This window comes from Carcharodon carcharias, chromosome 3 (genome assembly GCF_017639515.1).
Source record: "Carcharodon carcharias isolate sCarCar2 chromosome 3, sCarCar2.pri, whole genome shotgun sequence".
Lineage (NCBI taxonomy): Eukaryota > Metazoa > Chordata > Chondrichthyes > Lamniformes > Lamnidae > Carcharodon > Carcharodon carcharias.
Genome location: NC_054469.1, coordinates 129,268,803 through 129,293,858, shown reverse-complemented (window position 1 = coordinate 129,293,858; position 25,056 = coordinate 129,268,803). Strand labels below are relative to the sequence as shown.

The 25,056-nt window shown below is 40.1% G+C and overlaps 1 protein-coding gene across 1 annotated transcript in view; it reads right to left on the bottom strand.

Annotated features, from left to right (window-relative positions):
* Positions 1-386: 386 nt before the first annotated feature.
* The window catches only part of LOC121276040 (aryl hydrocarbon receptor-like), a 229,658-nt gene continuing 204,988 nt past the window's right edge, over positions 387-25,056 (bottom strand). The window contains exons 7-11 of the mRNA XM_041183986.1: positions 18,796-18,998; positions 14,819-14,928; positions 12,737-12,878; positions 7,797-9,819; positions 387-1,700 (exon numbers count right to left, since the gene is read on the bottom strand). Coding sequence (XP_041039920.1) covers positions 1,548-1,700; positions 7,797-9,819; positions 12,737-12,878; positions 14,819-14,928; positions 18,796-18,998 — 2,631 coding nt within the window. The 3' untranslated portion in view covers positions 387-1,547. The remainder of the gene's footprint in view (positions 1,701-7,796; positions 9,820-12,736; positions 12,879-14,818; positions 14,929-18,795; positions 18,999-25,056) is intronic.

Sequence of the window (25,056 nt, the reverse complement as noted above, 5' to 3'; positions counted from 1 at the left end):
ACATTCCTTTTTAAAAAAAAAATACACAATATATCATGGTTCATAGGATTAGGCACAGGTTTTCAGAGAACTGAAATGAAAATTACTGAAAACGAGACATCCCTGCATATTACAACTGCTGGAAGATCATTTCTATTTCAAATTCTCTATCAGAATATTTTGTGGAAATAATGAGATGCAATGGTTTACTTGATAATTGTTAAGGCATGCCATCCGAGAATAAAGAAGGTACCCATTATTGAAGTCTGTACAGCAGTGCAACTTAAAGTGAGGGGAGAAAAATTGCTGCGCAGATGCTTCTAAAGATACCCAGTATAATCAGTGGTTGTTCCCTGATGTTAAAAATTTCCTGAAGGCATGAACAATTTATCATACACTTGTAACCCTTTTAGTGGTACAATATTTTATTCTTAACTAAAATGCACAATAGAAAAGTCACATCAATTTACTGTAAAAGGAGGATATAAAATGGGGTCTAACAGACGCCTGCTTTTATTGAGTAAAAGACCTTCACAATTAATAATTCTGATTAACTGACATTGTTAATAAAAGTCTTTCTGGCAACTAGAATTAACTACTTAATCCAATGTTCCCCATTATGTATTCTACTTATCCAGCAGCTGTAGGATACCTTTTTTGTTACTAAAAATAATTTGTTGATTTAGCCTTTAGGGAAGTTGCTACAGTACACAGGGTGCTTCAACGTTCCATTATCACATGGGAGCTTGTGGGCCACCATTTAGAAAAAGCCCATAAATGGTGTTAAATGTTAAACTCAAAGTAATCTGAGCTTGAATTATCACTGCCACCAAGGCAGGGAGCTAGTTCAAATATTTAGATTCATATCAATTTGTGACAAAAATGCTTAAATATAACCAAATGTCTTTTTGTATTTACTGTCAGCTGCTCTACAGAAGAAAAATTATCTTATGGGTTCAGTACTGTACAGCAGTCTGTAATTGTATTACTACTTCTTTAAAGTGCCATAATATTTATAGTTACGGTAGGAAGATGAAAAGGAAAAACGAGTGTCAAGATCTTATCGCACACAAAATTTTGGAAAGACCATTTCCGCTTGGCAAAATTATATCTGGTTAAAAATATGAACATAATCTTTTTACTTTTAATATATTGATATTAATTAATGGGATAACCTGCTTTTACAGATAATATAAAAGTTGGTTCGTTTTAAATTAATACTCTGTGCCAGGTTCTATTACCCCAAGTTCAATAGAACATTTTGAAAGAGCTCATTTGCTGTGAAGGAAGAACTTCATATTTCACACAAAAATTCTAACAAAATACATATGCACTCTGAGTGCAAGAAGCCAGACTCAAACCCCATCCATAAAACAGCATTATGGTTTCTGAAGACTGTAGGGCCCATAATTAAGTCCAGCACAGTGCAATGAGTCTCCTGCTCCTTATAATTTTTCAGTTTAGAAGCTCTGTGTCCCTTCACATTGTACATCCAAATGTCTGTCCTTTCAGCAAGCAACGCAAAAACACTTTCACACTTTTCACAGGACAGCAATCTCTATGCTCATCTACATAAAGCCACTGGATGACTGATCGGAGTAGGTTCCAGGCTCTATTGGATGATCGTGCAGAACCTGAGGGCCTAAATGTGCGTAATTTGCGTTATTGAACATATTTGGATAGACTTCATTACTGTTTCCATCATTAAATCCAGTCTGGATCTGTTGAGGCAACAAAAACGTGTTTTTAGTTAAAAAAAAACATCCACTGCCAGCACTAAACTGATATTTACTGCATATCAGTGCACAAGCCAATGTTCAATAATTCCAAACTTTATTCAAATCTTTAAGTTGTATTAAAAGCTGAAATTAACGATGTGTTAATTGCTTTTGGAAACTGAACTGAAAATGTATATTCAGCATATAGCATAGAACAAACACGAGCTGACAATAAGGCTTAGACCAATTTATTCCCAGGTTCTAGATTCATGAACGACTTCAACCTTGCTTTGGTAGGTTGCATATATAATTTTCAAAAATGCTGAAGTGATATCAATTCACAAAATATTTCAATGATCAAATTTAAAATTACAACTATTTCCCACTATGAATTTAACAGGGCTTTTATAGTTATTTCCCATTATTTATCAGCAATTTATAATATAAAAAATTCAATGGCATTCTGGATTCTGCAAATGTGCATTATTTTGCAAAAACTATAAATGAACAGTCATTATTTTATAAACATTCTTTTGCACAGCTACTTAAATTTTAAAACTTACCATTTTTAAAACGCAGGATAACAAAAAATATTGACATAAAAATGCACTAGTTCTAAATGGGTACCTGGTATGCATTAGGATTAGGGAGAAAGCCTGGGGTTTAGCTGCACTGAAGGGCAGCCCTGGGTTTGGCAGCACTGGGGTCAGAGGTCTGTGGCCTGGCACCACAGTGAAGAGGGAATCTGGGGTTTGGCAGATCTGAGGAAGAAATTTTAGGTTTGGCTCACCAGTAGATTCCGGGGGGTCTGTCAGCAGTGAAGGCAAGGTAGGGCACAGGTCTGACAGTATAGGGAAATGATAGTTTCTGTCCCAGGTCTTAGCATTTTGAGATTGTGTCTTGGATGTGTGCCCCTTTCTCATAGCTGTCAGCTATTAACAAAACACATACTAAGAATCTACTTGCTTCAGAAACTTCAAAAATTAAATTTATGAACTCTAATTAGGATGAGGAGAGCTATTGGGGACTAAAATGGATAGCACCTTAGCTCCTGAAATCAAGCACAGGATCATGATGGATGATTAACCCACACCCGTTAAAATGATGCAGGCAGCATGCAAACTACGTGCTCCTGCTAATCATAATGATCTCAGCAGGCAGTCCAGCACTAAACACGATATTGAGTGATGGCATGTTTCAGCAGAGAGCCCAAGTCTGTGTAAGGCTAGCACAATTTAAAGCTAGCCTGCACTACTTAAAGCTGAGGTGCTTTCTGGCTGCGGCAGGGCTGGAAGTGGTGACAGAGGAGTGGAAAACCAGGAAGAACCTATCTAGAAAATGGCATAACAGGCCAAAAGAGCATGCCCCACGGCTCTTTAATGTTGCCCTGGATGTCTTAGGGCAGACAGAAAGAGGAAAGTTCTCTTCCCTCAGGGGGCCAAGAGGCCCTCCAGGCAAATCCAAAGGCAAAGTGGAAACAGGTAGTCTGTCAGCAATCAAGCCTAGAGAACCTGGATGAGTGGCCACAAAAGTTCAATGACCTTACAGAAGTGAAGTGGTCAAGGGCATTCACTTTGGAGTGGCTGTTACTGAGGCAGTGTCCAATGGCAGAGATGAAACCATACAGGATGATTGTATGTTCCCGCCTAATCTAATTTCTCAAATCCCACTTCACCTTCATCCTGCAATCTATTATGATTTGCAACCATGCATCTCTTGCTTTCCCCCATTTCCTCAATCCCAACCTGTCCTTGTGTCTTTATGCTTTCAGATACTCAAGAACTGACACCTTGCAGGCAGTAGTGTGGGAGGCTGAAGTCTTAGAGGAAGCAGAGACTGAAGAAGAAACACAGTCACTCGCTCTTAGCCAGTGGCACCACTAATGGGTAGTTCAGAGCATGGTGCATCTGCAGGTGGTGAGCCACTGAGCATGAGTGGACTGCAACCAGGTCGGGGAAAGGATAACCTGGGTGCCGACTCCCCAGTGGATGAGATCACACGTGAGTTTTGCTGCAGGGGACTCAGTATGCATAGAAGTAAGGCTTTTGGTCAGGCACATGAAAGTGCTTAATGCATTGGTTGGCCTGCCAGAAAGCTTAACATCACTGTCAAGGAACATGGAGGAGTTCGGCTTCAATTTGTACAGGGCTTCACGCAGAGTTTGGAGATCATCCTTTCCAGTGTGCAATTGATGACCATGCCCATGAGTGCAGATGTGGACCCAACCATCATGCAGAATCAAATGGCCAATGTCTCAGCTTCCATTGCAGACCAGGCAAAAGACAGCCAACATCAGAGTGCTACAGTAGAAGCACAGACTGAGGTCATGAAATTTCTGCCTGTTGTCATCCAGGCTCAGATTGCTGCCATCGTGGCTTCAGATACCAGTGCTCAAAGGGACTTGCAAGGCAATGATCCTCCTAATTTAATTTTGCTGTGTGTGGCCTGTTTTATGGACTGCACAGATCCTTTAAAATAGCTGGGTGGCTGGACATGCATACATCTTAAAATGAACATGGGCTGTGTGTAGTCTGTTTGTTCCCTCTGTGGCTCTCAGGAGACATTGAGGTCCTCAAAACAGTTCAGCAATCTATCCTGCAGGAGATTACTATGGTTGCTTGGCCTCAAGAGAGTGGAAGTGACTCTGTAAAGCCTGAATCTGTTGTCCTCTCTCAGGATGATGGCATTTGCCCTCCCACTACTGCCACTCTGCCAGTCCCTTTGACACACATGGCAAAACTGCAATCTGAGGCCGGATCTTTGAGGCCCAGAGCTGCTCAAGGTTGTTTTGCAAGGCCACCTGCAGTGTCCTCCATTCAGCAGCCTTCCATCACCTTTCACTTCAGCCACCATGGTAGCACTGTGAAGCTGTGCCTGGCAAGTCAAGGGCACCTGCAAGACAGGTAACACAAGATTGCACAAGGGTGAATAGTCTTGAATAGAACATTGGATGTTTAATCAGTTCAATTTGGTATGGATGTTTTGTTTTGTGGTGGCTTCTATATCAAGGATGTGGATAACAGAATGCTGTGATGGTCTATGACTAAACTCTATAAAGGCAGATCTGAGGATGTAGTCACAGGAACTAGAGTGAATTAGGAGCTCATGGTCAGCCCGTCCAGAAGGCAGATGTGGCTGTCTCCTTCCTTCCACTTCCTTTGCTTGCAACTGAGGTGGCTACCGAATCTATGGCAGCGGGGGGTGGGGCGCGGGGTACAGGACCAGCATGAATTTAGCACTCCTTCCAGTGAGGACTACAGAGCAATCAAGGCACCAGAATCATTGCTTCAGCAACCCAAATGTCTGCTTGATGATGTTTCTTTGGCAGAATGGCTCTCACTGCACAAATGCTAGCCAAGTGTGGGTGACTGCGGTGTGCTGTCATGAGCCAGGCTTAGAGTGGATAGTCCTCGTCACCCAGGAGCCACTCTATTTTGGAACAGCAGAGTAGCACAGAACGAATGCATCATGACTGCTGTAAGGATAGCAGGCATTCACCAGCGTGACTGCACATCAGCTGGAACATGTGGTAACCTTTGCTGTTGCAGTAGCTGTACATTCCCAATAGTCGAAGGCACCCTGCATCATGGGGAAGCCCACTAACTTGGCAATGTCACATGTGCAATAAAACTGCTTTCCTCTGATGCGGCAGTGGACAGTAATCTGGGAGGCATTGCATATCTCGTTTGTTCCAGCCCAGAAGGGTCCAAATGGGTAGAAATTCAGGGCCATAGTCACCTTCACAGCCAGTGGCAGTGCCGTCCTTGCCCTTCTCTGAGGCTGCAGGTCCGGTTCCAAGAAATGGCAGAGTTGTGTCAGCACCTCCTTGTAAAGCACAGCTGAGAAATGTACTACTACTAGTTTAGGTAGAAGTAAGAAAAGTGCTCCCAGAAGACCAAAGGTGGATACCATCTCTTGCTGCGATCCCTCCTCCACTTTACTCTGTGAGCAGCTTGTTTTATTGGATGGGTCTACACCACCTCCTTCTCCTGCTGCAGCCCAAGGGGAACTGTTACTATGGCACCCGTGGCTGGGAGTTAGTAGTGCTCCCAGAGCCCTTGAAGTCACAGCCAACACCTTACCCCCACATGTAGCACCAGTCCTTGCAGACTTCACCAACTGCAACCAAATTCTCAAAACACCCAGCACTTCCTCAAATTCAAACACAGAAAGTAAGTAGCAACTAACCTGCAAGTTATTGATTATTCCTTTAAATAGCGCTAGTGCTGGAGGGGTGGAGCAGAAGAGGTTCTTAGTGCTGCTGAATGCATGTTCAGCTGTGTGCTTTTAAGACAGGGCATTAACTAGAGTGGTAAGGTTCAAAATGGCAAAGCTGGCATCAAATCAGCATTAGATATTGACTGCAGTCACAATCTGCCTGCTCTGAATGCTTATGGAGGTAATGCCACACTAACACTCCCACCAACATGGTGCCCAGCGTCGGCTGCAGTGAGAGGAATCTTTGAGACTCAATCTCCAACCATAGCACCAAAACTACCAGCGTGAGCAAGCTGAATTTTGCAACTATCATTTCCTTCACTATTTGTCCCTCTCTCTTTCTCAGGTTGACACGTTTCTGTAACAAAAACAAAATCCTTTATTTAGGTGTCAACCATGACTGTGGTAGCACCCTCACCTCTTGAATCAGAAGGCTGTGGGTCTTGCTCCATTCCAAAGACCTAAGTACATAATCTAAGTCAACATGGAAGGCATGCTGCACACCAGTGTTGATGTCTTTTGTATGAGGCATTAAACCAAGGCTCTGTGTTCTTTAGTAAATGTAAAAGATTCTGAAGTGGGGTAATGACATTATTCAATATTAAAACTGATATTAAGATGTGCATTAACAGCTTTAAAAATGGACAAACATAGTGTGAGCATTAACAATATAGTGTGAGTATTAACAACTTTAAAGTAGACCAGTGCAGTCATGAGAACTCTAAGCATGATGGGAAATATAGCCAACACATAGGCATGATGGATGTGGTACTGTGGGAATTCAACTAACAATCACAAGTCATAAAACTTAATGACCTTCACAGAATGAGTAAACAAATGTTAGACTGATAAGAGCACAGACTGGGAGGCGTTAGAACCGAGGCATTTCCCAGCCTTCCAGGTGAGATAATAGAGACATCTGCAGCCTAAATGATACTGCTGATTAGGAATGTAACTGGAGGTTGTACTAGGCAGTATAGTGAAATTTGATAACTAAAATATATAAATATGCTACACAGCCTTCATATCAATGAGACACAATGTAGAACCAGGTTGTGTCCTCCCAGCATATGCTTGAATAAAACCTTTGCTTACTAGAAGCTCTCAGACTTGAGTGATCTCATCTTTATATCACAACAATTCCATGGCAGCATTCAAAGAGGAGTTGGAGAGTTCTCCTGAATATAAATGCAAGTTCTTTTATCTTTGATGGCTAAAGCGTGACAAATAGGAAGTACACGTGAACTTTTAATGCACACGCACTATCAAAGATTTTCTTCGATTACACCGGTCGTTACACATTTTTAAATGACAATAAAGCACTATGGGACATCGGAAGCTTATGAAAGGTGCCATATCTTTCTTTTTCATGGTTGTGAAACACTAAACATAAAAGTGCTAAAAGATCTCACTAATTTAAAATATTGATTATTATTACACATTTGTGACAATGTCATTTTAACACTAATGTTAGCAGATGTTAGGTATTCAAGGATTTAATATTTGTGTGATGTCCCTTAATGAGTAAGCCAAGTGCCTAGGCTTACAATTCAAGGAATGAGAATTCAAAAGGCAGTTTCAGAATTTCAAATCATTTAGAAGAAAATCTGGATATAAAAAGGCTAGTATTGATGGGGAAAAAAGTGACCAAAAACTACAGGATTGTTGCAAAAACCCACCTGGTTCACTGATGTCTTTTAGGGAAGGGGAGCTATTGTACTTACCTGGCCTGGCTCCAGTTCTATTCCAATATTGTTGACTTTTAAGTGCCCTCTTAGGTGGTGCAGTACTTTCTTGGGTCCACTAGGGATAGGCAATTAACATTAACCTTGCCAGAGATGTCCGCATCCTAAGAATGAATTAAAAGAAAAGTGTATTTACCTTGGTTAAAAACGGCTGTTGACCTGAGCTTGTAGGGTTGAGTTGCACAGCATCCGTACAGGGCAAATCATTTTCTGTTAGACATGGGATCATTGACATGGCACCTGTATAACATGTCTGTGGTGTCATTAGGTCAATTAATGGGTTGACTGCACTATAATCCTGAATTTCTGAATGTTGCTCCACAGAGTCCAGGTAGTCTTCCAAGCCACTAACTGTGGTATAGTTTGGTGCATGAAAGCCACCAACTGGCATATTTGTTTGGATGAAGTTAGAATGCTGAGTTGGGACAGCAGCTTCCTGCTGGTACAATATAAAGTCTTGCTGACAAGCTGGAGGGGTAGCATTAAGTTCAGATTTATACTGGAACCCTGTTGCTGTGCTGTCTAAGCCAGAGAAACCAAACTCCTTCTCCTGACCATTGGCTAATCGCTTATTGCCAGAGTTCCAGTTTGTGAGCAGTCCATTAACTTTCATGTATTTCATTTTCTGGCATAACTGTAGCTGCTGTTCTTGTTGCTGGTGCTGATATTGTTGCATCGGAGGTTGTTGCTGCTGTTGCTGGTACTGTTGTGTTGGAGTTTGTTGCTGCTGCTGATGGTACTGTTGCGTTGGAGTTTGTTGCTGCTGCTGTTGGTACTGTTGCGTCGGAGTTTGTTGCTGCTGCTGTTGGTACTGTTGCGTCGGAGTTTGTTGCTGCTGTTGGTACTGTTGTGTCAGAGGTTGTTGCTGCTGCTGGTACTGTTGTGTCAGAGGTTGTTGCTGCTGCTGGTACTGTTGTGTCAGAGGTTGTTGCTGCTGCTGGTACTGTTGTGTCAGAGGTTGTTGCTGCTGCTGGTACTGTTGTGTCAGAGGTTGTTGCTGCTGCTGGTACTGTTGTGTCAGAGGTTGTTGCTGCTGCTGGTACTGTTGTGTCAGAGGTTGTTGCTGCTGCTGGTACTGTTGTGTCAGAGGTTGTTGCTGCTGCTGGTACTGTTGTGTCAGAGGTTGTTGCTGCTGCTGGTACTGTTGTGTCAGAGGTTGTTGCTGCTGCTGGTACTGTTGTGTCAGAGGTTGTTGCTGCTGTTGGTACTGTTGTGTCAGAGGTTGTTGCTGCTGCTGGTATTGTTGTGTCAGAGGTTGTTGCTGCTGCTGGTACTGTTGTGTCAGAGGTTGTTGCTGCTGCTGGTATGGTTGTGTCAGAGGTTGTTGCTGCTGCTGATACTGTTGTGTAGGAGGTTGTTGCTGCTGGTGGTATTGTTGCATTTGAGATTGTTGCGTTTGCTGCTGATAAAGTTGTGCTGGAGGTTGCTGCTGCTGAAAGTGTTGCGTTGGAAGTTGTTGCTGCATCATGCAACTTGAACTTGAATTAAGAGGTTTCTGTTGCATGCAACTTGAATACATGCAGTCTGGCCTCTTTTTCAGTGATTCCTGGACATATGTCAGAATTTCCTCATTCAGTGCAATATTATTAATATCTCCAGTCTCATCCCAATGGACTCTCAGGAATGTCTCGTCCTGGCATATGAGATCAAAGTCTTCCAGCCCAATGTCAAGGGTTTTCATAGTGTTATAAAGCTCACTGCCAATGTTATTTGCCAAAACGTCTACATTTTCTTCAGGTGCAGGGAAAGGCTTTTGCTGCTGAGCACAGTTGGCATGCTCCATCTTCCCTTTACTATTATCTTCATCGAATAGAATTTCTTCCCAATTACTAGGAAAGATGTCACTTGATTCTGCTTCTTCGCTCTGATTAAAAATGGCCTTTTCATAGCCAAAATTCTGAAGTTGTGAAGGGGCAGATAAATAAATTGATTTATCCTGGCTTAGCATTGCACCGAGAAGGGAATTTGGATCGACAGATTCATGCCCTCTTGATTGTCCTGCTACAACTTTTACAACATTTCCTTTGATTTTATGAATTGCAGGATCCATTAATCCAAGCACTGTACAATTTCCTTCATATAGCAATGCTTCCCCAGTTGCAAAATTAAAAGGCAACTGCAAGGTTCGTTTTCGCAAATTCTCTTCCCCTTCTTCTTCCCTGAATAGGAACAAAAATCCACTTTTGTTATAAGCATCAATAGTGCATCTAAAAACTCAAATAACTTTTGGCATTTATAATGGAGCTCTCAAAAAGCGATTAGTTAAAAATAGTCAATCTAAATGTCAAAAATATTAGATTATCTACTAGGTTTCAGGATTCTTCAGTTAATAAATTAACTTTAAATTCTAAATGCAAATAAAAACTTTCATCATTCAAGTGGAGCAGAAGAGGGAAAAGGCAGTGGGAGGCAATAATTTAAAAGACAATTACAGGAGGCATACTTGACATAATCACTTTTGGTAATATGATTAAATGTATATTTTACCCAATGGGTCTGATAAAATGCTGTCCTCATTTGTAGCATTCCTTGAGACTTATTGTTTTTATTTTTGTGAATTCAGTTGTTTGGATTACTTCTCCAAGGAAACTGAAGCTTTAACTACAATGGTAGATATTCAATTAAACAAAAACTGGAATCATAGGCAAATTGGGAGTTGAATATAACTATGTAGACCTTCCTTCTCTAAAGTAAGTAAATCAGGAAAGGAAGGACATTAGTGAACCAGATGGGCTTTTATGACAATCGGCAATGGTCTTGGGTCATCATCAGACTTGTAATTCCAGATTTTTATTGAATTCAAATTTCAAATGGTGGGATTCAAACTCGAATCCCCAGAGATGACCCTGGGTCTCTGGAATACCAGTCCAGTGACAACACCACAATGCCAGTACCTCTCCTTGTATCTGGTGTCAAAGGAATGGAGCAGCATGCAAAATAGTTTCCAAAAGACCATGGTGCTCTGGAAAAGCCTGATCAGCAGACACATAAAGCAGCTCTAATACAGAAACCTTCCTGGTAAATACTGTAGTACTCAAAAGTCAGAAGTTAGTTATGTGCGTCACATTAATCAAATGAAGCATGCAACAAAGTTTCAGCAAAGAAATTCAAGGAAAAACCACTATTGCTTCAGGAAATCTTCAGTTACTCTCTTTTCCTTTGAGGAATTAAAGTAATCCAATCAGAGCTAAGGAAATAACCACGGAACTCAGATGACGTAGCTATAGGTGAAGACGTTGCTCAGGCTTCTGCCAACAGAGCTTAAAGGAATATCAAGTAGTTTAGTAGCAACTGGGCTGAAGCTATAACTGGAGTATTTGCTCTGATGGGCATTGTAACAAAGCCAGGAGCATTCACAAGCTCTTGCTGGCTGACACCAAGATTCTGAAAAAAAAATTCAAGAAATCCCTAAAGGGGTACTTGCTCTTGCATGGAGAGCAAAAAATTTAATGAGAGAAACTGCTCCATCAGTAGCAAAGATAAATCAGAGAGGTGGGTGCTTCAAAAGGTTATACTTGGTAAAGACAAAGGCCAATATTTCCTGCTTCTGTGATTACCAACCCATAATTATCCATTCATTAAAATGAATTAACCAAAATCCTGGTGTTAAAGGCAGAAGCATAAATCAGTGGTCAAGATCTTCTGATTATTCAGCCAGAGCCCAACCACTTAACAGATTTACAACCAATGTTGCATCAGGATACAAAAGCTCCAAATGTCTTGTGATGCCTTCTTTCCAGTCATAGACACAGGTGTAGAACCATTGGGAATTCCTTCTCTATTATATGTCATCTGTCAAGACTAATTTCTATGGCTACTATTTTTAAAAAGTACTCCAGGAGTTAACCAGGTATCAATGATATCAATTAAAATGAAAACATCGGAGGAATTCAGGAGGGCCCAGGTTTGAATCTATACCGCATTGATGAGATAAAAGTCTTACTTGTTTTTTTAGGCTGAAAAAGTCTTACGTGAACTGATTCTGGGTAGTTTTACTCAATTTCTTATGGGCATCTCCAAAAAACAAAAATGTCCCTAATGTAGTAATCGTATTCAGCCATTGAGAGAAATTAACAATATAACCCTGCTGAGGTAGAGGATGCTTGGAAATTAGGACAGAATAAAATTAAGTTTTACTGTGTAGCTGACTGTGTTACACCTCAACCAAAAGCGCTTGGTGCTGAGTCTGGGCACCTGGGATGCAAGAATACTATTAGCACCAGCTTTCCTAACCTTGATATTGACAAAATATAATCTAAAAGTAAATCCCATCTTTGAATGCAGAAATGGTTTTAGAATTTAGGGAAGTGGTGTAGTGCTATTGTTGCTGGACTAGTAATCCAGACGCCTTGGGTAATACTCTGGGGATCTGGGTTTGAATCCCGCCATGGTGGGATGGTGGAATTTGAATTCAATAAAAAAAATCTGGAATTAAAAGTCTGATGATGACCATGAAACCATTGTCGATTGTTGTAAAATCCCATCTGGTTCGCTAATGTCCTTTAGGGAAGGAAATCTGCCATCCTTACCTGGTCTGACCTACATGTGACTCCAGAGCCACAGCAATATGGTTGGCTCTTAAATGCTATCTGAACAAGGGCAATTAGGGATGGGCAATAAATGCTGGCCTAGCCAGAGATTCCTACATCCCATGAATGAATAAAAAAGAAAACCTATTTAGGCATACCAACCAACTAAAAACAGCAAAATACATTAAGAAAAATGTAAGAGAACAGAGAATTATGATAGGGAAAAAAAATAATGGCCTAGATCAATTATTTAGTTACAAAAAGAGAGGGAAGATCAAATGTTTGGCATACATGGTGCAGTTATTAAAGGGATGGTTTTCCAGATGATTTCCTTACTGGATGATATTGCACATGGAAGATAAATTATAATGATCAATATTAGATCTGACTAAAATTAAACACAAGTTGTAAGTGCATTTAGATAGATTTCCCACCACTTGGAAAAAAGGTCAGAAAGCTACAATGAAGCCTCATTTGTTAATTTGCATAAGTCATCAAAAGCTCAACACACTGCTGGGCTTCCATGTGAATATCTGTCATTACTTACGTAAGGGGTCTTTGTGTAGCTATAATATAATCCGGCTTCCCATTCTTGTATCCCAATCGTGCATTTGCTTGTACCCAAGCCCACCCATTTTGTTTGGTCAAAAGCCTGAAAACAGTCATTCCACTTTCGCCTGTCTTCATCACTAAAATGTAGAAATCAGAGGGGAAAGAAATGTTATTGAATGATCAGCCTTACTCGCCTCTTTGCGCTTAAATTGTGCTTTAGGAATTAATCTGGCTACTTAACATGCATTGCAGAAATTTGAGGTGGTAAGTCAACCACCAATAAAATTGTAACATGCCATTTAGCACAAAGTAAAAAACAGAACTGCCACACTCTTCCACCCAGTAAGTCAACAATATGGCTTCCCTATAATAAGGTGCACTCTTTTCCTTCATTGTCTGTCAATATCAAGTAAATTTAAAACTACTGCCTATTTAATTCTGATAACTAATGTTATAGTTCATCTCAAGTTAGTTGAGTATATTTACATAAGCTGTCAATTTTAATGAGTTAAAATTTGCTAAGGAAATCATTCACGTTTAGGTCTTATCTATAGCCACTTTAGAAAAGTATTCACATTTGGTATGGAGATGACCTCAGCTGGTGGCACTATAATAGTACTAAAAACAAGTTTAGAGTATGCTAAATTATTACTAGTCACTGGCAAATCTGTTCTTCAGGTGGCATACATCTGGCACTAACAGCATGTACAAAAAATAGCTCAAAAGTAAATGATCACATCATCAAGATACTTAATTTGTGTAAGCTAATGTATTCATTTCAATTTCCGCTTTGTGAAACACCTTTGGTCTGTCCGCAAGCATGACCCAGACCTCCCTGTCGCTTGCCATTTCAACACATCACCCTGCTCTCATGCCCACATGTCTATCCTTGGCCTGCTGCAATGTTCCAGTGAAGTTCAATGCAAACTGGAGGAACAGCACCTCATCTTCCAACTAAGCACTTTACAGCCTGCCAGGCTTAACATTGAGTTCAACAACTTCAGATCATGAACTCTCTCCTCCATCCCCACCCCCTTTCAGATACCCCTTTTTCCAATAATTTATATTTTTTCGATATATTTTTCTTTTCCCACCTATTTCCATTATTTTTAAATATATTTCCATCCATTGTTTCATCTCCACCTTTTAGCCTATTTTGATCCCTTCTCCCCACCCCACCCCCACTAGGGTTATCTGTCCCTCGCTCGTCCTGCTTTCTACCCTTAATGTTACAATGAGCACATTCCTTAGCTAATATCACAACCATCAACACCCCTTTGTCCTTTTGTTTATGACATCTTCGGCAATCTCTTCTTTGCCTCCACCTATCGCTGGCCCTCTATCCAGCTCTACCTGTCTTCCCCCCGCAACCAGCTTATATTTCACCTCATTTCTACACTTCCTCAGTTCTGATGAAGAGTTATACGGACTTGAAACGTCAACTGTATTCCTCTCCGCAGATGCTGTCAGACTGGCTGAGTTTTTCCAGCTATTTTTATTCATTTTAATATTGGACAAAGAAAGGATTTTCTATACATTGATTATTGCTCTCTTAACATGCCTTGCTCATGTCCGATGCTTTTCAAGCACCTAATTTTGATTTTACACTTTGTGGAATCTATTAACCCATGAAGTGAAAAATCTCTTTCATAAAAGAATGAATTTCTGAACTTCTGGAGCCTCAATGCTTTTACAATTCTGTAGTGTTGATTATTATGACAAAACGTCATCTTACAATAGGAATTGAACTATGGAGATGATTTCTCAATGTCTTTTTAAGGGGAACATTAAATGGAGGCAAGGGGTAGAAGAGAAATAGTTGCAGCATTGTCACAGGTAGCATTAACTAACTATAATTCTATACCAAGTGCATAACTGATATTTTGGTAGAATTAACAGGATAGTTTACTGAATACATAATACTAGAGATAACATTCACCAAAATTCACCTATGAACAGTAAAAGTTTACTATGCAAGGATTATTGAACTCCAGTCTGTGTTGACTAGACAAATTGGTGCTTTTTTCCAGATGAAAACAAAAAGCTGCATCGGCATGAAATGGAAAGCTGTGCTTACTTCGGACATGGTTTTCTGCACAATATATCATGTCAGCTGCATGAACAAATTGATAGCCACTTCCTCGCATACATAATTCAGCCTCACTGTAACCTAGGATTAGCTTCCCTCTGCAGGAAAACAAAGCAGTGATTTTTTTTTAAGCACACTTGTCAGCCAGGTTTGCAAGAACAAAATTGTATAGACTCTTTAAATGAAATTATATTAAATATAAAAGGATTTTTCCTTCAGGATTCAAACAGATGAACTTAATGCTATGCCAATAGATTATACATTTGTAAAATATCACTATGTGACTAAAAATGCCATGCCATAAACAGAAATTTTCCAACATGAGAAATATGGCATTTATTGTATGTGAGGGAACAACTCAAATGGAATAAAACCACTATAAATTAAATTCAAACAGTTCTACACTCAGTACAATAACTCATACTTAACAACCAGCTTCATTTCGTGGTATGCTTTGCTGTGAAAGGCAAGAACAGATTTAAACAACATGGGTTGCAAATTTAAATGAAACAGGAAATTTAACAATTAAATGGAATAAACAGAATAACGGCGTTAGAATCTGTTGCAATATATTTCCATTAATGAAAGAGAGCCATGTACCCCCTTCAAATTTCACTGGCTCCTTCAGTGAGGAAACATGCAGAATATTAAGCAATCTTGAAATTTAACAAAAAACGTTGAATAGGTGTTTGAAAGCATATGATACTTTTAACCGTTATACTACAGACATTCCACCATATTTTTTAAATGGATTTCTCTTCCAACACCTGTCTCTTGGCAAAGATTGAAGATTAAGGAAATGTACTTCATTATGCCATAATGCAATTGTGAAATGTTATAAATAACCTGTGTCATAATTATTTGTTTATTTAAAGAAAGGCAGTTGGCTATTCCAATTACAGGAAAATGGCAACAATAGCAATTTATATTACACTTTTAATGCAGAAAAGCTCCCCAAGGTGCCCGAGAGGGAGACATAAAAAAGGACAGATGTTGAGCTACAGCAGGAAGATTAAACTCACCGAAATAAAACTTGCTGAAAAAGCATTTCAGAGAAGTGAAAGGATTTAGATAGGATAGATGTTTCAACAGAGTAAGGCAAAAATGGCTCAGGGTTCTAACACTAATAATGTGAAGGGGGTAGAATTGCCACAGGGGTGGTGGGAGGCGATACAGAGGTGGGGGATATAGTTGAGGAGTATAGGAGGGGATCTAAGATTGCTTAAGGCATTGCCATGGAGAGATTTGAAATTGCGAATAAAGAGTTTAATTTCAACATGTTGAGAGAAAAGGAACCAATACAGCTAAATAAGGATGCACTGCATGATAGGGTGATGGTGCCTGGAGTGGATAGGGAGAGGATGGAGAGTCAATGACAAAGGAGTAGAGTTTATTGCAGAGTCCAAGAAATGAAGGCTCTGGTTTTCCCGATGCTTAGTTATAGAAGTTTTATATCATCCGAGATCTAATGCCAGGCAGCCAACCTGAAAGCACAGGGATGATTACAGGGGTCAAAGGAAGTGGAGAAGTACAATAGGGTTGTCAGCGTATATTGCTTCCATGCCAGTGGAGGTCATAACCAAAGGGTAAACTCCTCTTCAAAGGAGGAAGTAGAAAAAAGAGGGAACAAGTAGGCATGGAACTAGTAGATAATAACAGAGCCATGGGTGCTTAAGAAGGGTGAAGGAGTTAACTGCATTAAAGGCAGTGAAAGGTCAAGAAGGGGCATACAACCACCGGTACAGTCACACAGTACTAGTAACTTTGACCAGCATATTCTTGGTGCTAAGGGAAGGCTGGAAGCTTGATTGGAAGACATTGAACAGGTGGAAACTTGGTGCTGGCGTAAGAGGGAAGACAAGTTAAAAATCTGGAAGCAGAGTTTATTAAATGTCCAGTTAGGATTCTAAAAGTCTAAAGGATGGCAGAAGGACAGATTGTTAAAAGTTCCAGACTTCTGAGATCCTGGGGAGAGGGTTATTTAAAATTGCAAGATAATTCCATTGCTTCAGGAAAAAAAAAATGAAGAATCACATATACAGGAAAACAAAAGTGCAAGAAAAAAGAAAAATGAAACCGAAAAAGTGAAAGACAAAAAGGATGGAAGAAGTGTGTGGAAGAATGTATGGTGAAGAGAAAGAATTTGAAATTATATCACACTTTATTACTCCTCCGAAATGACTCAGACATTTCGCATGTAATTAATTATTTTAATTTACAGTGATGCTGCTTGGGCTGGAGGGTCTGAGCTATGAGGAATGATTGGGGTTGTTTTCCTTGGAACAGCGAAAGTTGGGAGAGGGCCAGATTGAGCTGTATAAGATTATGTGGGGCATAGATACGGTGGATAGGAAGGCACTTTTTCCATTAGTGGAAGGGTCAATAACCAGGGAGCGTAGATTTAGATTTAAGGTAAGAGATAGAAGGCTAAGGAGGTGAGTTAAGGAGAAATTTTTTCACCCTGAGGGTGGTGGGAGACTGGAACTCTCTGCCTGAAAGGGTGGTTGAGTCGGAAACTCTCGTAACATTTAAGTAGTATTTAGATATTCACTTGTGTTGCCATAGCCTCCAGGGCTATGGGCCAAACGTTGGAAAACTCGATTAGTGTAATCAGATCTTTGTTGACTGGCACGGACAAGATGGGCCAAATGGCCTCCTTCTGTGCTGTAAACGTCTATGAATCTATAAGTCTATTTAGGTGGGGAAACACAACAGCCCTTTTGTGCACAGCAGGATACTGCAAACAATGAAATGAATGATCAGTTACTTTGTTTTTGTTGGCTTTGGTTGCACTCCAGGAGATTGATTGTGCTCATCACTGGATGAATTTAACTGAGCCACACCACGCCAACTTCAGGAATATACTAAATCCTTTTCAAGAAGGACTACTGTGTACACATTTGTGCGACATTCTGCTCCAAAACACTCTCTGAGAAATCAAATACTGCATGATTTTAACTTGACATTTTTCCTACATGGTTCTCTTTGGCCACTATTATTTATTTTGAATAGTTCTTTTAAAAATACTACATCCAATTCTTTTATCATTATGAAACCCCCAATTATATCTACTCAGCCATAGCCTGGGCTAAATGAATAGCTCTCTCTAAGCCTTTCTTCTTAACTAATGGATCCATATTAAGACATCATCTTTGTTACTTTCTGTAACCTTTTTAATACATCAATATCAACTGCTTGCTTTAAAGACCAAAAATGGACAAACGGGGTTGATTCTATATTCCGGTAGTCCTGTGAATGCTTAGAGGTGTACACATCCAGAAATTTATTGACGTGTAACCAGCGATCTTACATCGTTTATAGGCAGAAAAACTGATTTCTCAGCATTATTATTTGGTTGCATATTGGGAAATTGTGACCGTGCAACCCATGAATCTTTTTACATCTAGTCTATGCATTTACTATTTCTTGGTCCTTGTTGTGCCAGCTATGGCACAATTGGTAGCACTCCTGTCTCTGAATCTTTGTGGGCTCAAATCCAACTTCAAGGACTTAAGCACAAAAATCTAAGCTGATAACTTGTATACCGAGAGTAATATTGTATATGTGAATGAACCATAAACTTGCATAACCCAAGTACTGTCCATTTAGTTTTGCACTCTCATCACACACTGACTGTAAAACAGGAAAGTGAAATTACTTAATATCTGGATGTGGTGTCCTTCTAGATGTCCACCAGCTGTTGCAACCTAGCAACACTTTGCTTTCCCTTTATCTGCCCCACACTGAACCTTTAGCGGTATTTAATGACTACACAAGGCCTTTTTCTGCCATTAATTACAATGGACAAGCCTCAAGTTGCCTGGGCCTTGTGAGCACTTTGCATATTGAGTCATATCTGCCATTTATTTAACTTGCCTAAGGAGGTTTCTAAATTTCAATAGTTGCTAATATAGTTTTATATCAAATAAAACCTTCCTAATTTTTAAGTAAATAATATCACTCACTTGGCATCGCAGCCCATTGGTGTGAAGTCTAGCTTGTGCTTAGTTCTGAAAATGAAATTTTTGGTTCGGATCTCCAAGATGGACGGAGGTTGCAGTGGCGTTGCTATTGCAAACAAAGCCAACTGTGGAGGGATACATGAGCCATCTTTTCCCTTCATGTTCTGCTCATAAAGAAACTTGAGTCTGCCTTGGAAATTCATGGCCTTGAAAGAACACATTTAGAAATTGGTTATTACAACTTTAATATGTTTTAGATAATTCTGTTTGTAACTGATGAAAGTGTATTAGAAACTTAAGAACCCAAAGTGCAGGACCAGAACATGTGTTAGTATTCAATAGCAGGTCAGTCTATGTAAAGGTTAGTGTAAAGGGCAGTGCATTATAAACTATGAATTAGTAAAATGGTTTCAATATGTAATTTTAACTGAAAAATTAATTTCTTTAAGTGATGCCATTGCTTATGGTGGCGGGATCAGAGAACCTCAATAATTATTGGCTCAAATTTTCCAGCACCAAAATAAATCTCAATTAGTGAAGTCTTTTATAGATTTCAAAATATTTATCTATTTTCAATCCTACAACAGCTGCATACACTTTTAACAGAAAAATTGCAACATTGCACATAAGAAAGTAGAGCTACACAAAGATCTGAACACTTTGTTCCAATAAAGCATTAATCACCGTATCACATTATCTTCTTCACAGTGTCTTTACAATGCAGAAGGAGGCCATTTGCCCCAACAAGTTTGCACTGGCTCTTTGAAAGAACATTCCACTTAGTCCCATCCCCTGCCTTATCACCATAACATTGCACATTCTCTCTCTTCAGGTAGAAATCCAATTCCCTTTTGAACACCTCGATCGAACCTGCCTCCACCACCCTTTCAGGTAGTTTGTTCCAGACTCCAACCATCCTCTGGGTGAAAAAAATTTGCCAATTACTTTGAAACTATGCTCTCTAGTTCTTGATGTTCTCAAGTGGGAACAGTTTATCACTATTTACCCTGTTCATATCCCTTGGGATCTTGAATACCTCTAACAAGTCTCCTGTCAACCCTCTTTTCTCCAAGGAAAGGTGTCCCAACCTCGCTAATCTATCCTCATACCTACAGTTCATTATCGCTGGAATCATTCTTGTGAATCTCCTCTGTTCTTCTCCAAAGCCTTCATATCCTTTCTCAAGTATGGCGCTCAGAACTGGACCCAGTGCTCCAGATGAAGCCCAGTGTCTTATACAAGTTCAACATGACCTCCTTACTCTTGTACTCAATGCCCCTATTAATAAAGCATAAGACACTATATGCTTTATTAACTGCTCTCAAAACATGCCCTGCCATCTTCAATGGCCTATGCACATATACACTGAGGTCCCTCTTTTCCTGCACATCCTATAGAGGCTCTCCTTTTATTTTAGACTGTCTTACCATATTTTTGTTGCCAATATGAATCACCTGACACTTCTCTGCATTGAACTTCATCTGCCATTTGTCTGTCCAATCCACCAATATGTTTATGTCCTTCTGAAGGTCAAGACAATCCCCATCAGAGTTGACAACATTTCCAATCTTCATATTACATGCAAATTTTAAATTCATGCCCCGCACACCACAGTCTAGGTCATTAATATATATCAGGAAGCGCAAGGGTCCCAACACTGATCCCCGGAGAACTCGACTATGGAACTTCCTACAATCTGAAAAACAACCGTCTATCACTACTCTGTTTCCTGTCACTCAGCCAATTTCTTATCCAAGTGCCTATTTTCCCTTTTATTGCATGACCTAGGATTTTTCTAACAAGTCTGTTGTGTGGCACTGTATCAAATGCTTTTTGAAAATCCATATACACTGCATCAACAGCTTTTCCCTCATCAACCTTTTCTGTTACCTACTCAAAAAACTCCAGTAAATTAGTTAAACATGATTTCCCCTTAATGATTCCATACTGGCTTTCCTTAATTATTCTGCACTTATCTAAGTGACTATTGATTTTATCCCATACAAAAGTTTCCCTACCACTGGCATCAAACTGATTCGTCTGTAGTTGCCAGCTTCATCCTTGCACCACTTTTTGAACAAGGGTTTCTCCAGTCCTCTGGCACCTCTCCTGTGTTGAAGGAACACTGGAAGATTATCACTAGTGCTTCTACTATTGCCACTTCCACTTCCCTCAGTGCCCTTGGATGCATCTCATACGGTCCTGATACCTTGTCTATTTTAAATAAAGATAGCCTTTCCAACAACACCTACCTCTTGATTGTAAGCTCTTCTAGTGTATCAGTTACCTCCTCTCTCAGCTTGGCCTGGGTAGCATCCTCTTCCTTTACAATATAGGATGTATGATCAGTAAGTTCGCAGATGACATGAAAATTGGTGGTGTTGTAAATAGTGAGGAGGATAGCCTTAGATTACAGGACGATATAGATGGGCTGGTAAAATGGGCAGAGCAGTGGCAAATGGAATTTAATCCTGACAAGTGTGAGGTGATGCATTTTGGGAGGACTAACACAGCAAGGGAATACAACTGAATGGTGGAGCCCTAGGAAGTACAAAGGATCAGAGGGACCTTGGTGTACATGTCCATAGATCCCTGAAGGCAGCAGCAGAGGTAGATAAGGTGGTTAAGAAGGCATATAGGATACTTGCCTTTATTAGCTGAGGCTTGGATATACGAACAGGGAAGTTATGTTGGAGCTGCATAGAACGCTAGTTAGGCCACAGCTGGAGCACTGTGTGCAGTTCTGGTTGCCACACTATAGGGAGGATTATATTGAACTGGAGAGGGTGCAGAGGAGTTTCACCAGGATGTTGCCAGGGCTGGAGCGTTTCAGCAATGGAGAGACTGGATAGGCTAGAGTTGTTTTCCTTAAAGCAGAGTAGGCTAACGGGGGGACCTAATAAAGGTATACAAAATTATGAGGGGCATAGATAGGAAGAAACTTTTCCTCTTAGCGGAGGTGTTAATAAGCAGGTGGCATAGATTTAAGGGGCAGGAGGTTTAGAGGGATTTGAGGGAAAAAAATTCACCTAGAGGGTGGCTGGTATCTGGAACACACTGCCTGAGTGAGTGGTAGAGGCAGGAACCCTCACAACATTTAAGTAGTATTTAAATGAGCACTTGAAATGTCATAGCATACAGGGCTATGGGCCAAGTGCTGGAAAATGGGATTAGAATAGATAGGTGCTTGATGGCCGACATGGACACAATGGGCCAGAAGGCCTGTTTCTGTGCTGTATACCTCTATGAGATGTAAAATACTCGTTCAACACCTCTGCAATTGCTTCTGCCTCCATATGCAAATCCTCTTTTTTGTCCCTAATTGGCCTTACTCTTTCTTTTACCACCCTTTATTATTTACATGCTTATATAAAAGACATTGGGATTCCCTTTTATGTTCACTGCCAGCATCTTCTCATGCTCTCTCCTTGCTTTTCTTATTAGTTTCTTCACTTCCCCTCTAGTCCTTCTATAAAGCCTAATTCTCCATTGTATTTTCTATCTGATATCTGTCGTTCGCACATTTCTTCCTTTTCATCTCTACCTCTATCTTTCCCGTCATCTGGGGCACTCTGGGTTTATTTGTCCTGCCTTTGCCCTTCAACATACCTTGACATTGCCTGCAATACTTTTTCTTTGAAGCTGGCCCATTGTTCAGCCATCATCTTATCTGCTAACATTTGATTCCAACTCACTTGATTCAGATGCATTCTCATCCCATCAAAGTTGGCTTTTCCCTAATTAATTATCCCTGCTCTAGATTGTATACTGCCCTTCTCCATGATTAACCTAAACTTTATGATACAATGATCACTGTCCCCTAGAGGCTCTCTCACTGACATCTGATCCACTTGGGCCAACTCATTCCCCAGAACCAGGTCCAAAAGAACATATCCTCTTGATGGACTGGAAACATACTGCTGTAGAAAATTATTCAAACATATTCCAGCAACTCTCGCCCCTCTGTACTATTCCCATCCCAGTCTACATTTATTTATTAGAACAAAACTCATTCATTTTAAGTATGATACCAATTGTTAATGTATCATGAAAAGAGCTCTACCTGTGCAGTACATGCAATACTTACTTACAGATAGCACATTCCAACAGTTGAATTATTATTCAAGTCATTTTGTGGTTGAGATGCAGGAACTTTTTTTTGCACCAGTGTTACGTTACTCAGACACTGGAACTTTTAGGCCATTCTGCAACAAATACACTGGGTGGGAACATAGCTGCAACAAATCCAAAAATGTACTGCTATTGCTGGACAGCTGTATACCTCTGTAGTGACCTATGTCGATTCCATATGGTTACTAGCCCTTTGGAGAATGCTCAAGTTGGAGCTTCAGATAGCTCTCACTGAAATTATTAGCTTTTTGGAGATTATTACAGGTAAGATTATTATATTTTTGGACTGTCGCTTTATTAAGGATAAATGAAGGGGGTCATGTGAATTATTTTGTTGTCTGCTCGACAGTAAGCCTGGGTGGTTTGATTGTTATAGATCAAAGGACGGCTTAGATTGTTTTAGTGAGAAGTAGGTGCAAGGTATTTATGCTTGGAGACAATGGTAGCAGACTCTAGGTTTATAATGAATAGACTCTGCGACTCCGCAAGTTCCAAAAAGCTGTTGAAGGTACCAGGGTGTAAACAGCTGTGTTATAAACTGTCCTTTTACTTCTAAGATGAAAGGGACTTGATGCAAAGTATAGCTATATAGTATTTCTAACTAGATACAAGTTAATGTGTTCCACATTGCCACGGGGAAGAGGGCAGAGGAAGCCAATTTTTAAAGATCAGGTTACTTGATTCCCTACAAATTAATGAATATCACAGACAGGCAAGCAATTCTGGGTGGTCAGAGAGAGAGAGAGACAAGAGGCTGCTTGGCTTTGCAAACCACCACAGGCAATTGCAGGTGGGAGACAGATTCTAGTTGAACAGATGAACCTGCAGCTATGTAAGGATTTCAGGATATTCATCCTGGCATGGCCTGGGGAAGAACCACCATTGGAACAGACTGTGTTACTGGTGGTGGATTTAATAAACTCTCCTAAAATTGAGGAAAGTGCCTGGAGATGGTCACTTGAAGTTACTACTCAATGCAATGGGAATATGGGGACCCATTAGAAGCTGGAAGCAACTGTGGACTGTTTTCTAAAAGGACTGTAATTCAACAGAGAATGAGATTGATAAGTATAAAAGGGGAATTTCACTTTCTGCAGTTTAAAGTATAAATTGCCTACAAAAGAAAATAGTGTTTAGTTAAGAGTGTTTGTTAGTCATTTGTTACAGTAAAAGTTTTGAAACATGAAATCTTGTTGTTTCATTCTTTCAGTTAGTAACAGGAAGTTCAAATCTCTTTGTAAAAGTTATTAGTCTCTACAGAGATCGTAACAAGATATAAATCATTCAAATTGCTATAGAAAAGGAAAGCTACTAGATTAGAAATTGACATTACTTTTCAGTCATTAAATGCTATATGGAACATAAAGTTGACCAACAACAGCGGCTGATGTGGCAATATTGCTAATTGGTGCACAAATGCCACCTAAGCCCAATGCCAGTGAGGCATATACTTTTTTAAAAAATGCCCAAAACTTGACAACTGTGTCATACAGCAACAAAATAGGAATGCTACTGGACATAGATCAATTATCTACATGAAAGCTTAGCATCTAATGAGGGATCATAGTATCAAACCTTTCAAAGCCACCACACTTCCACTGCTAAAATAACTAATTATTGTTACCAACAAAACATAAGTAACAAAACATACCAACATAAACAAGAGAAAAACAACCAATAAAACCTCTACACTGGGGAGACCAAACGCAGGTTGATGACTGCTCTGAGGAACACCTCCTTTCAGTCCACAAGCATGACCCTGAGCTTCCAGTGGCTAACCCTAACCCTAACCCCTAATTCTCCAACTTGCCCTCACACTGACATCTCTGTCCTCAGCCTATCGCACTGTTCCAGTGAAGCTTAACGCAAGCTTGAAGAACAAGCGTAATTTTTAATTAAGCACTTTATAGCCTTCAGGACTCAACAACATGCTGGGCAATTTTAGATCTTAAGCTCTGCCTCCATTTTGTTCCCTTTTTATGCTCATTTCATTTTTTCTTCTATTCTTGCTTTCAGTCGGCAGCACACCTGCTCTAGGCACATCTTTTGTTTCTTTGCTTCTTTCCTTGCTCCATCACTATTCGCTTTGGCCTTGGAACATTAACTCTTGTTATTCAATCTCTCCTATTGCTG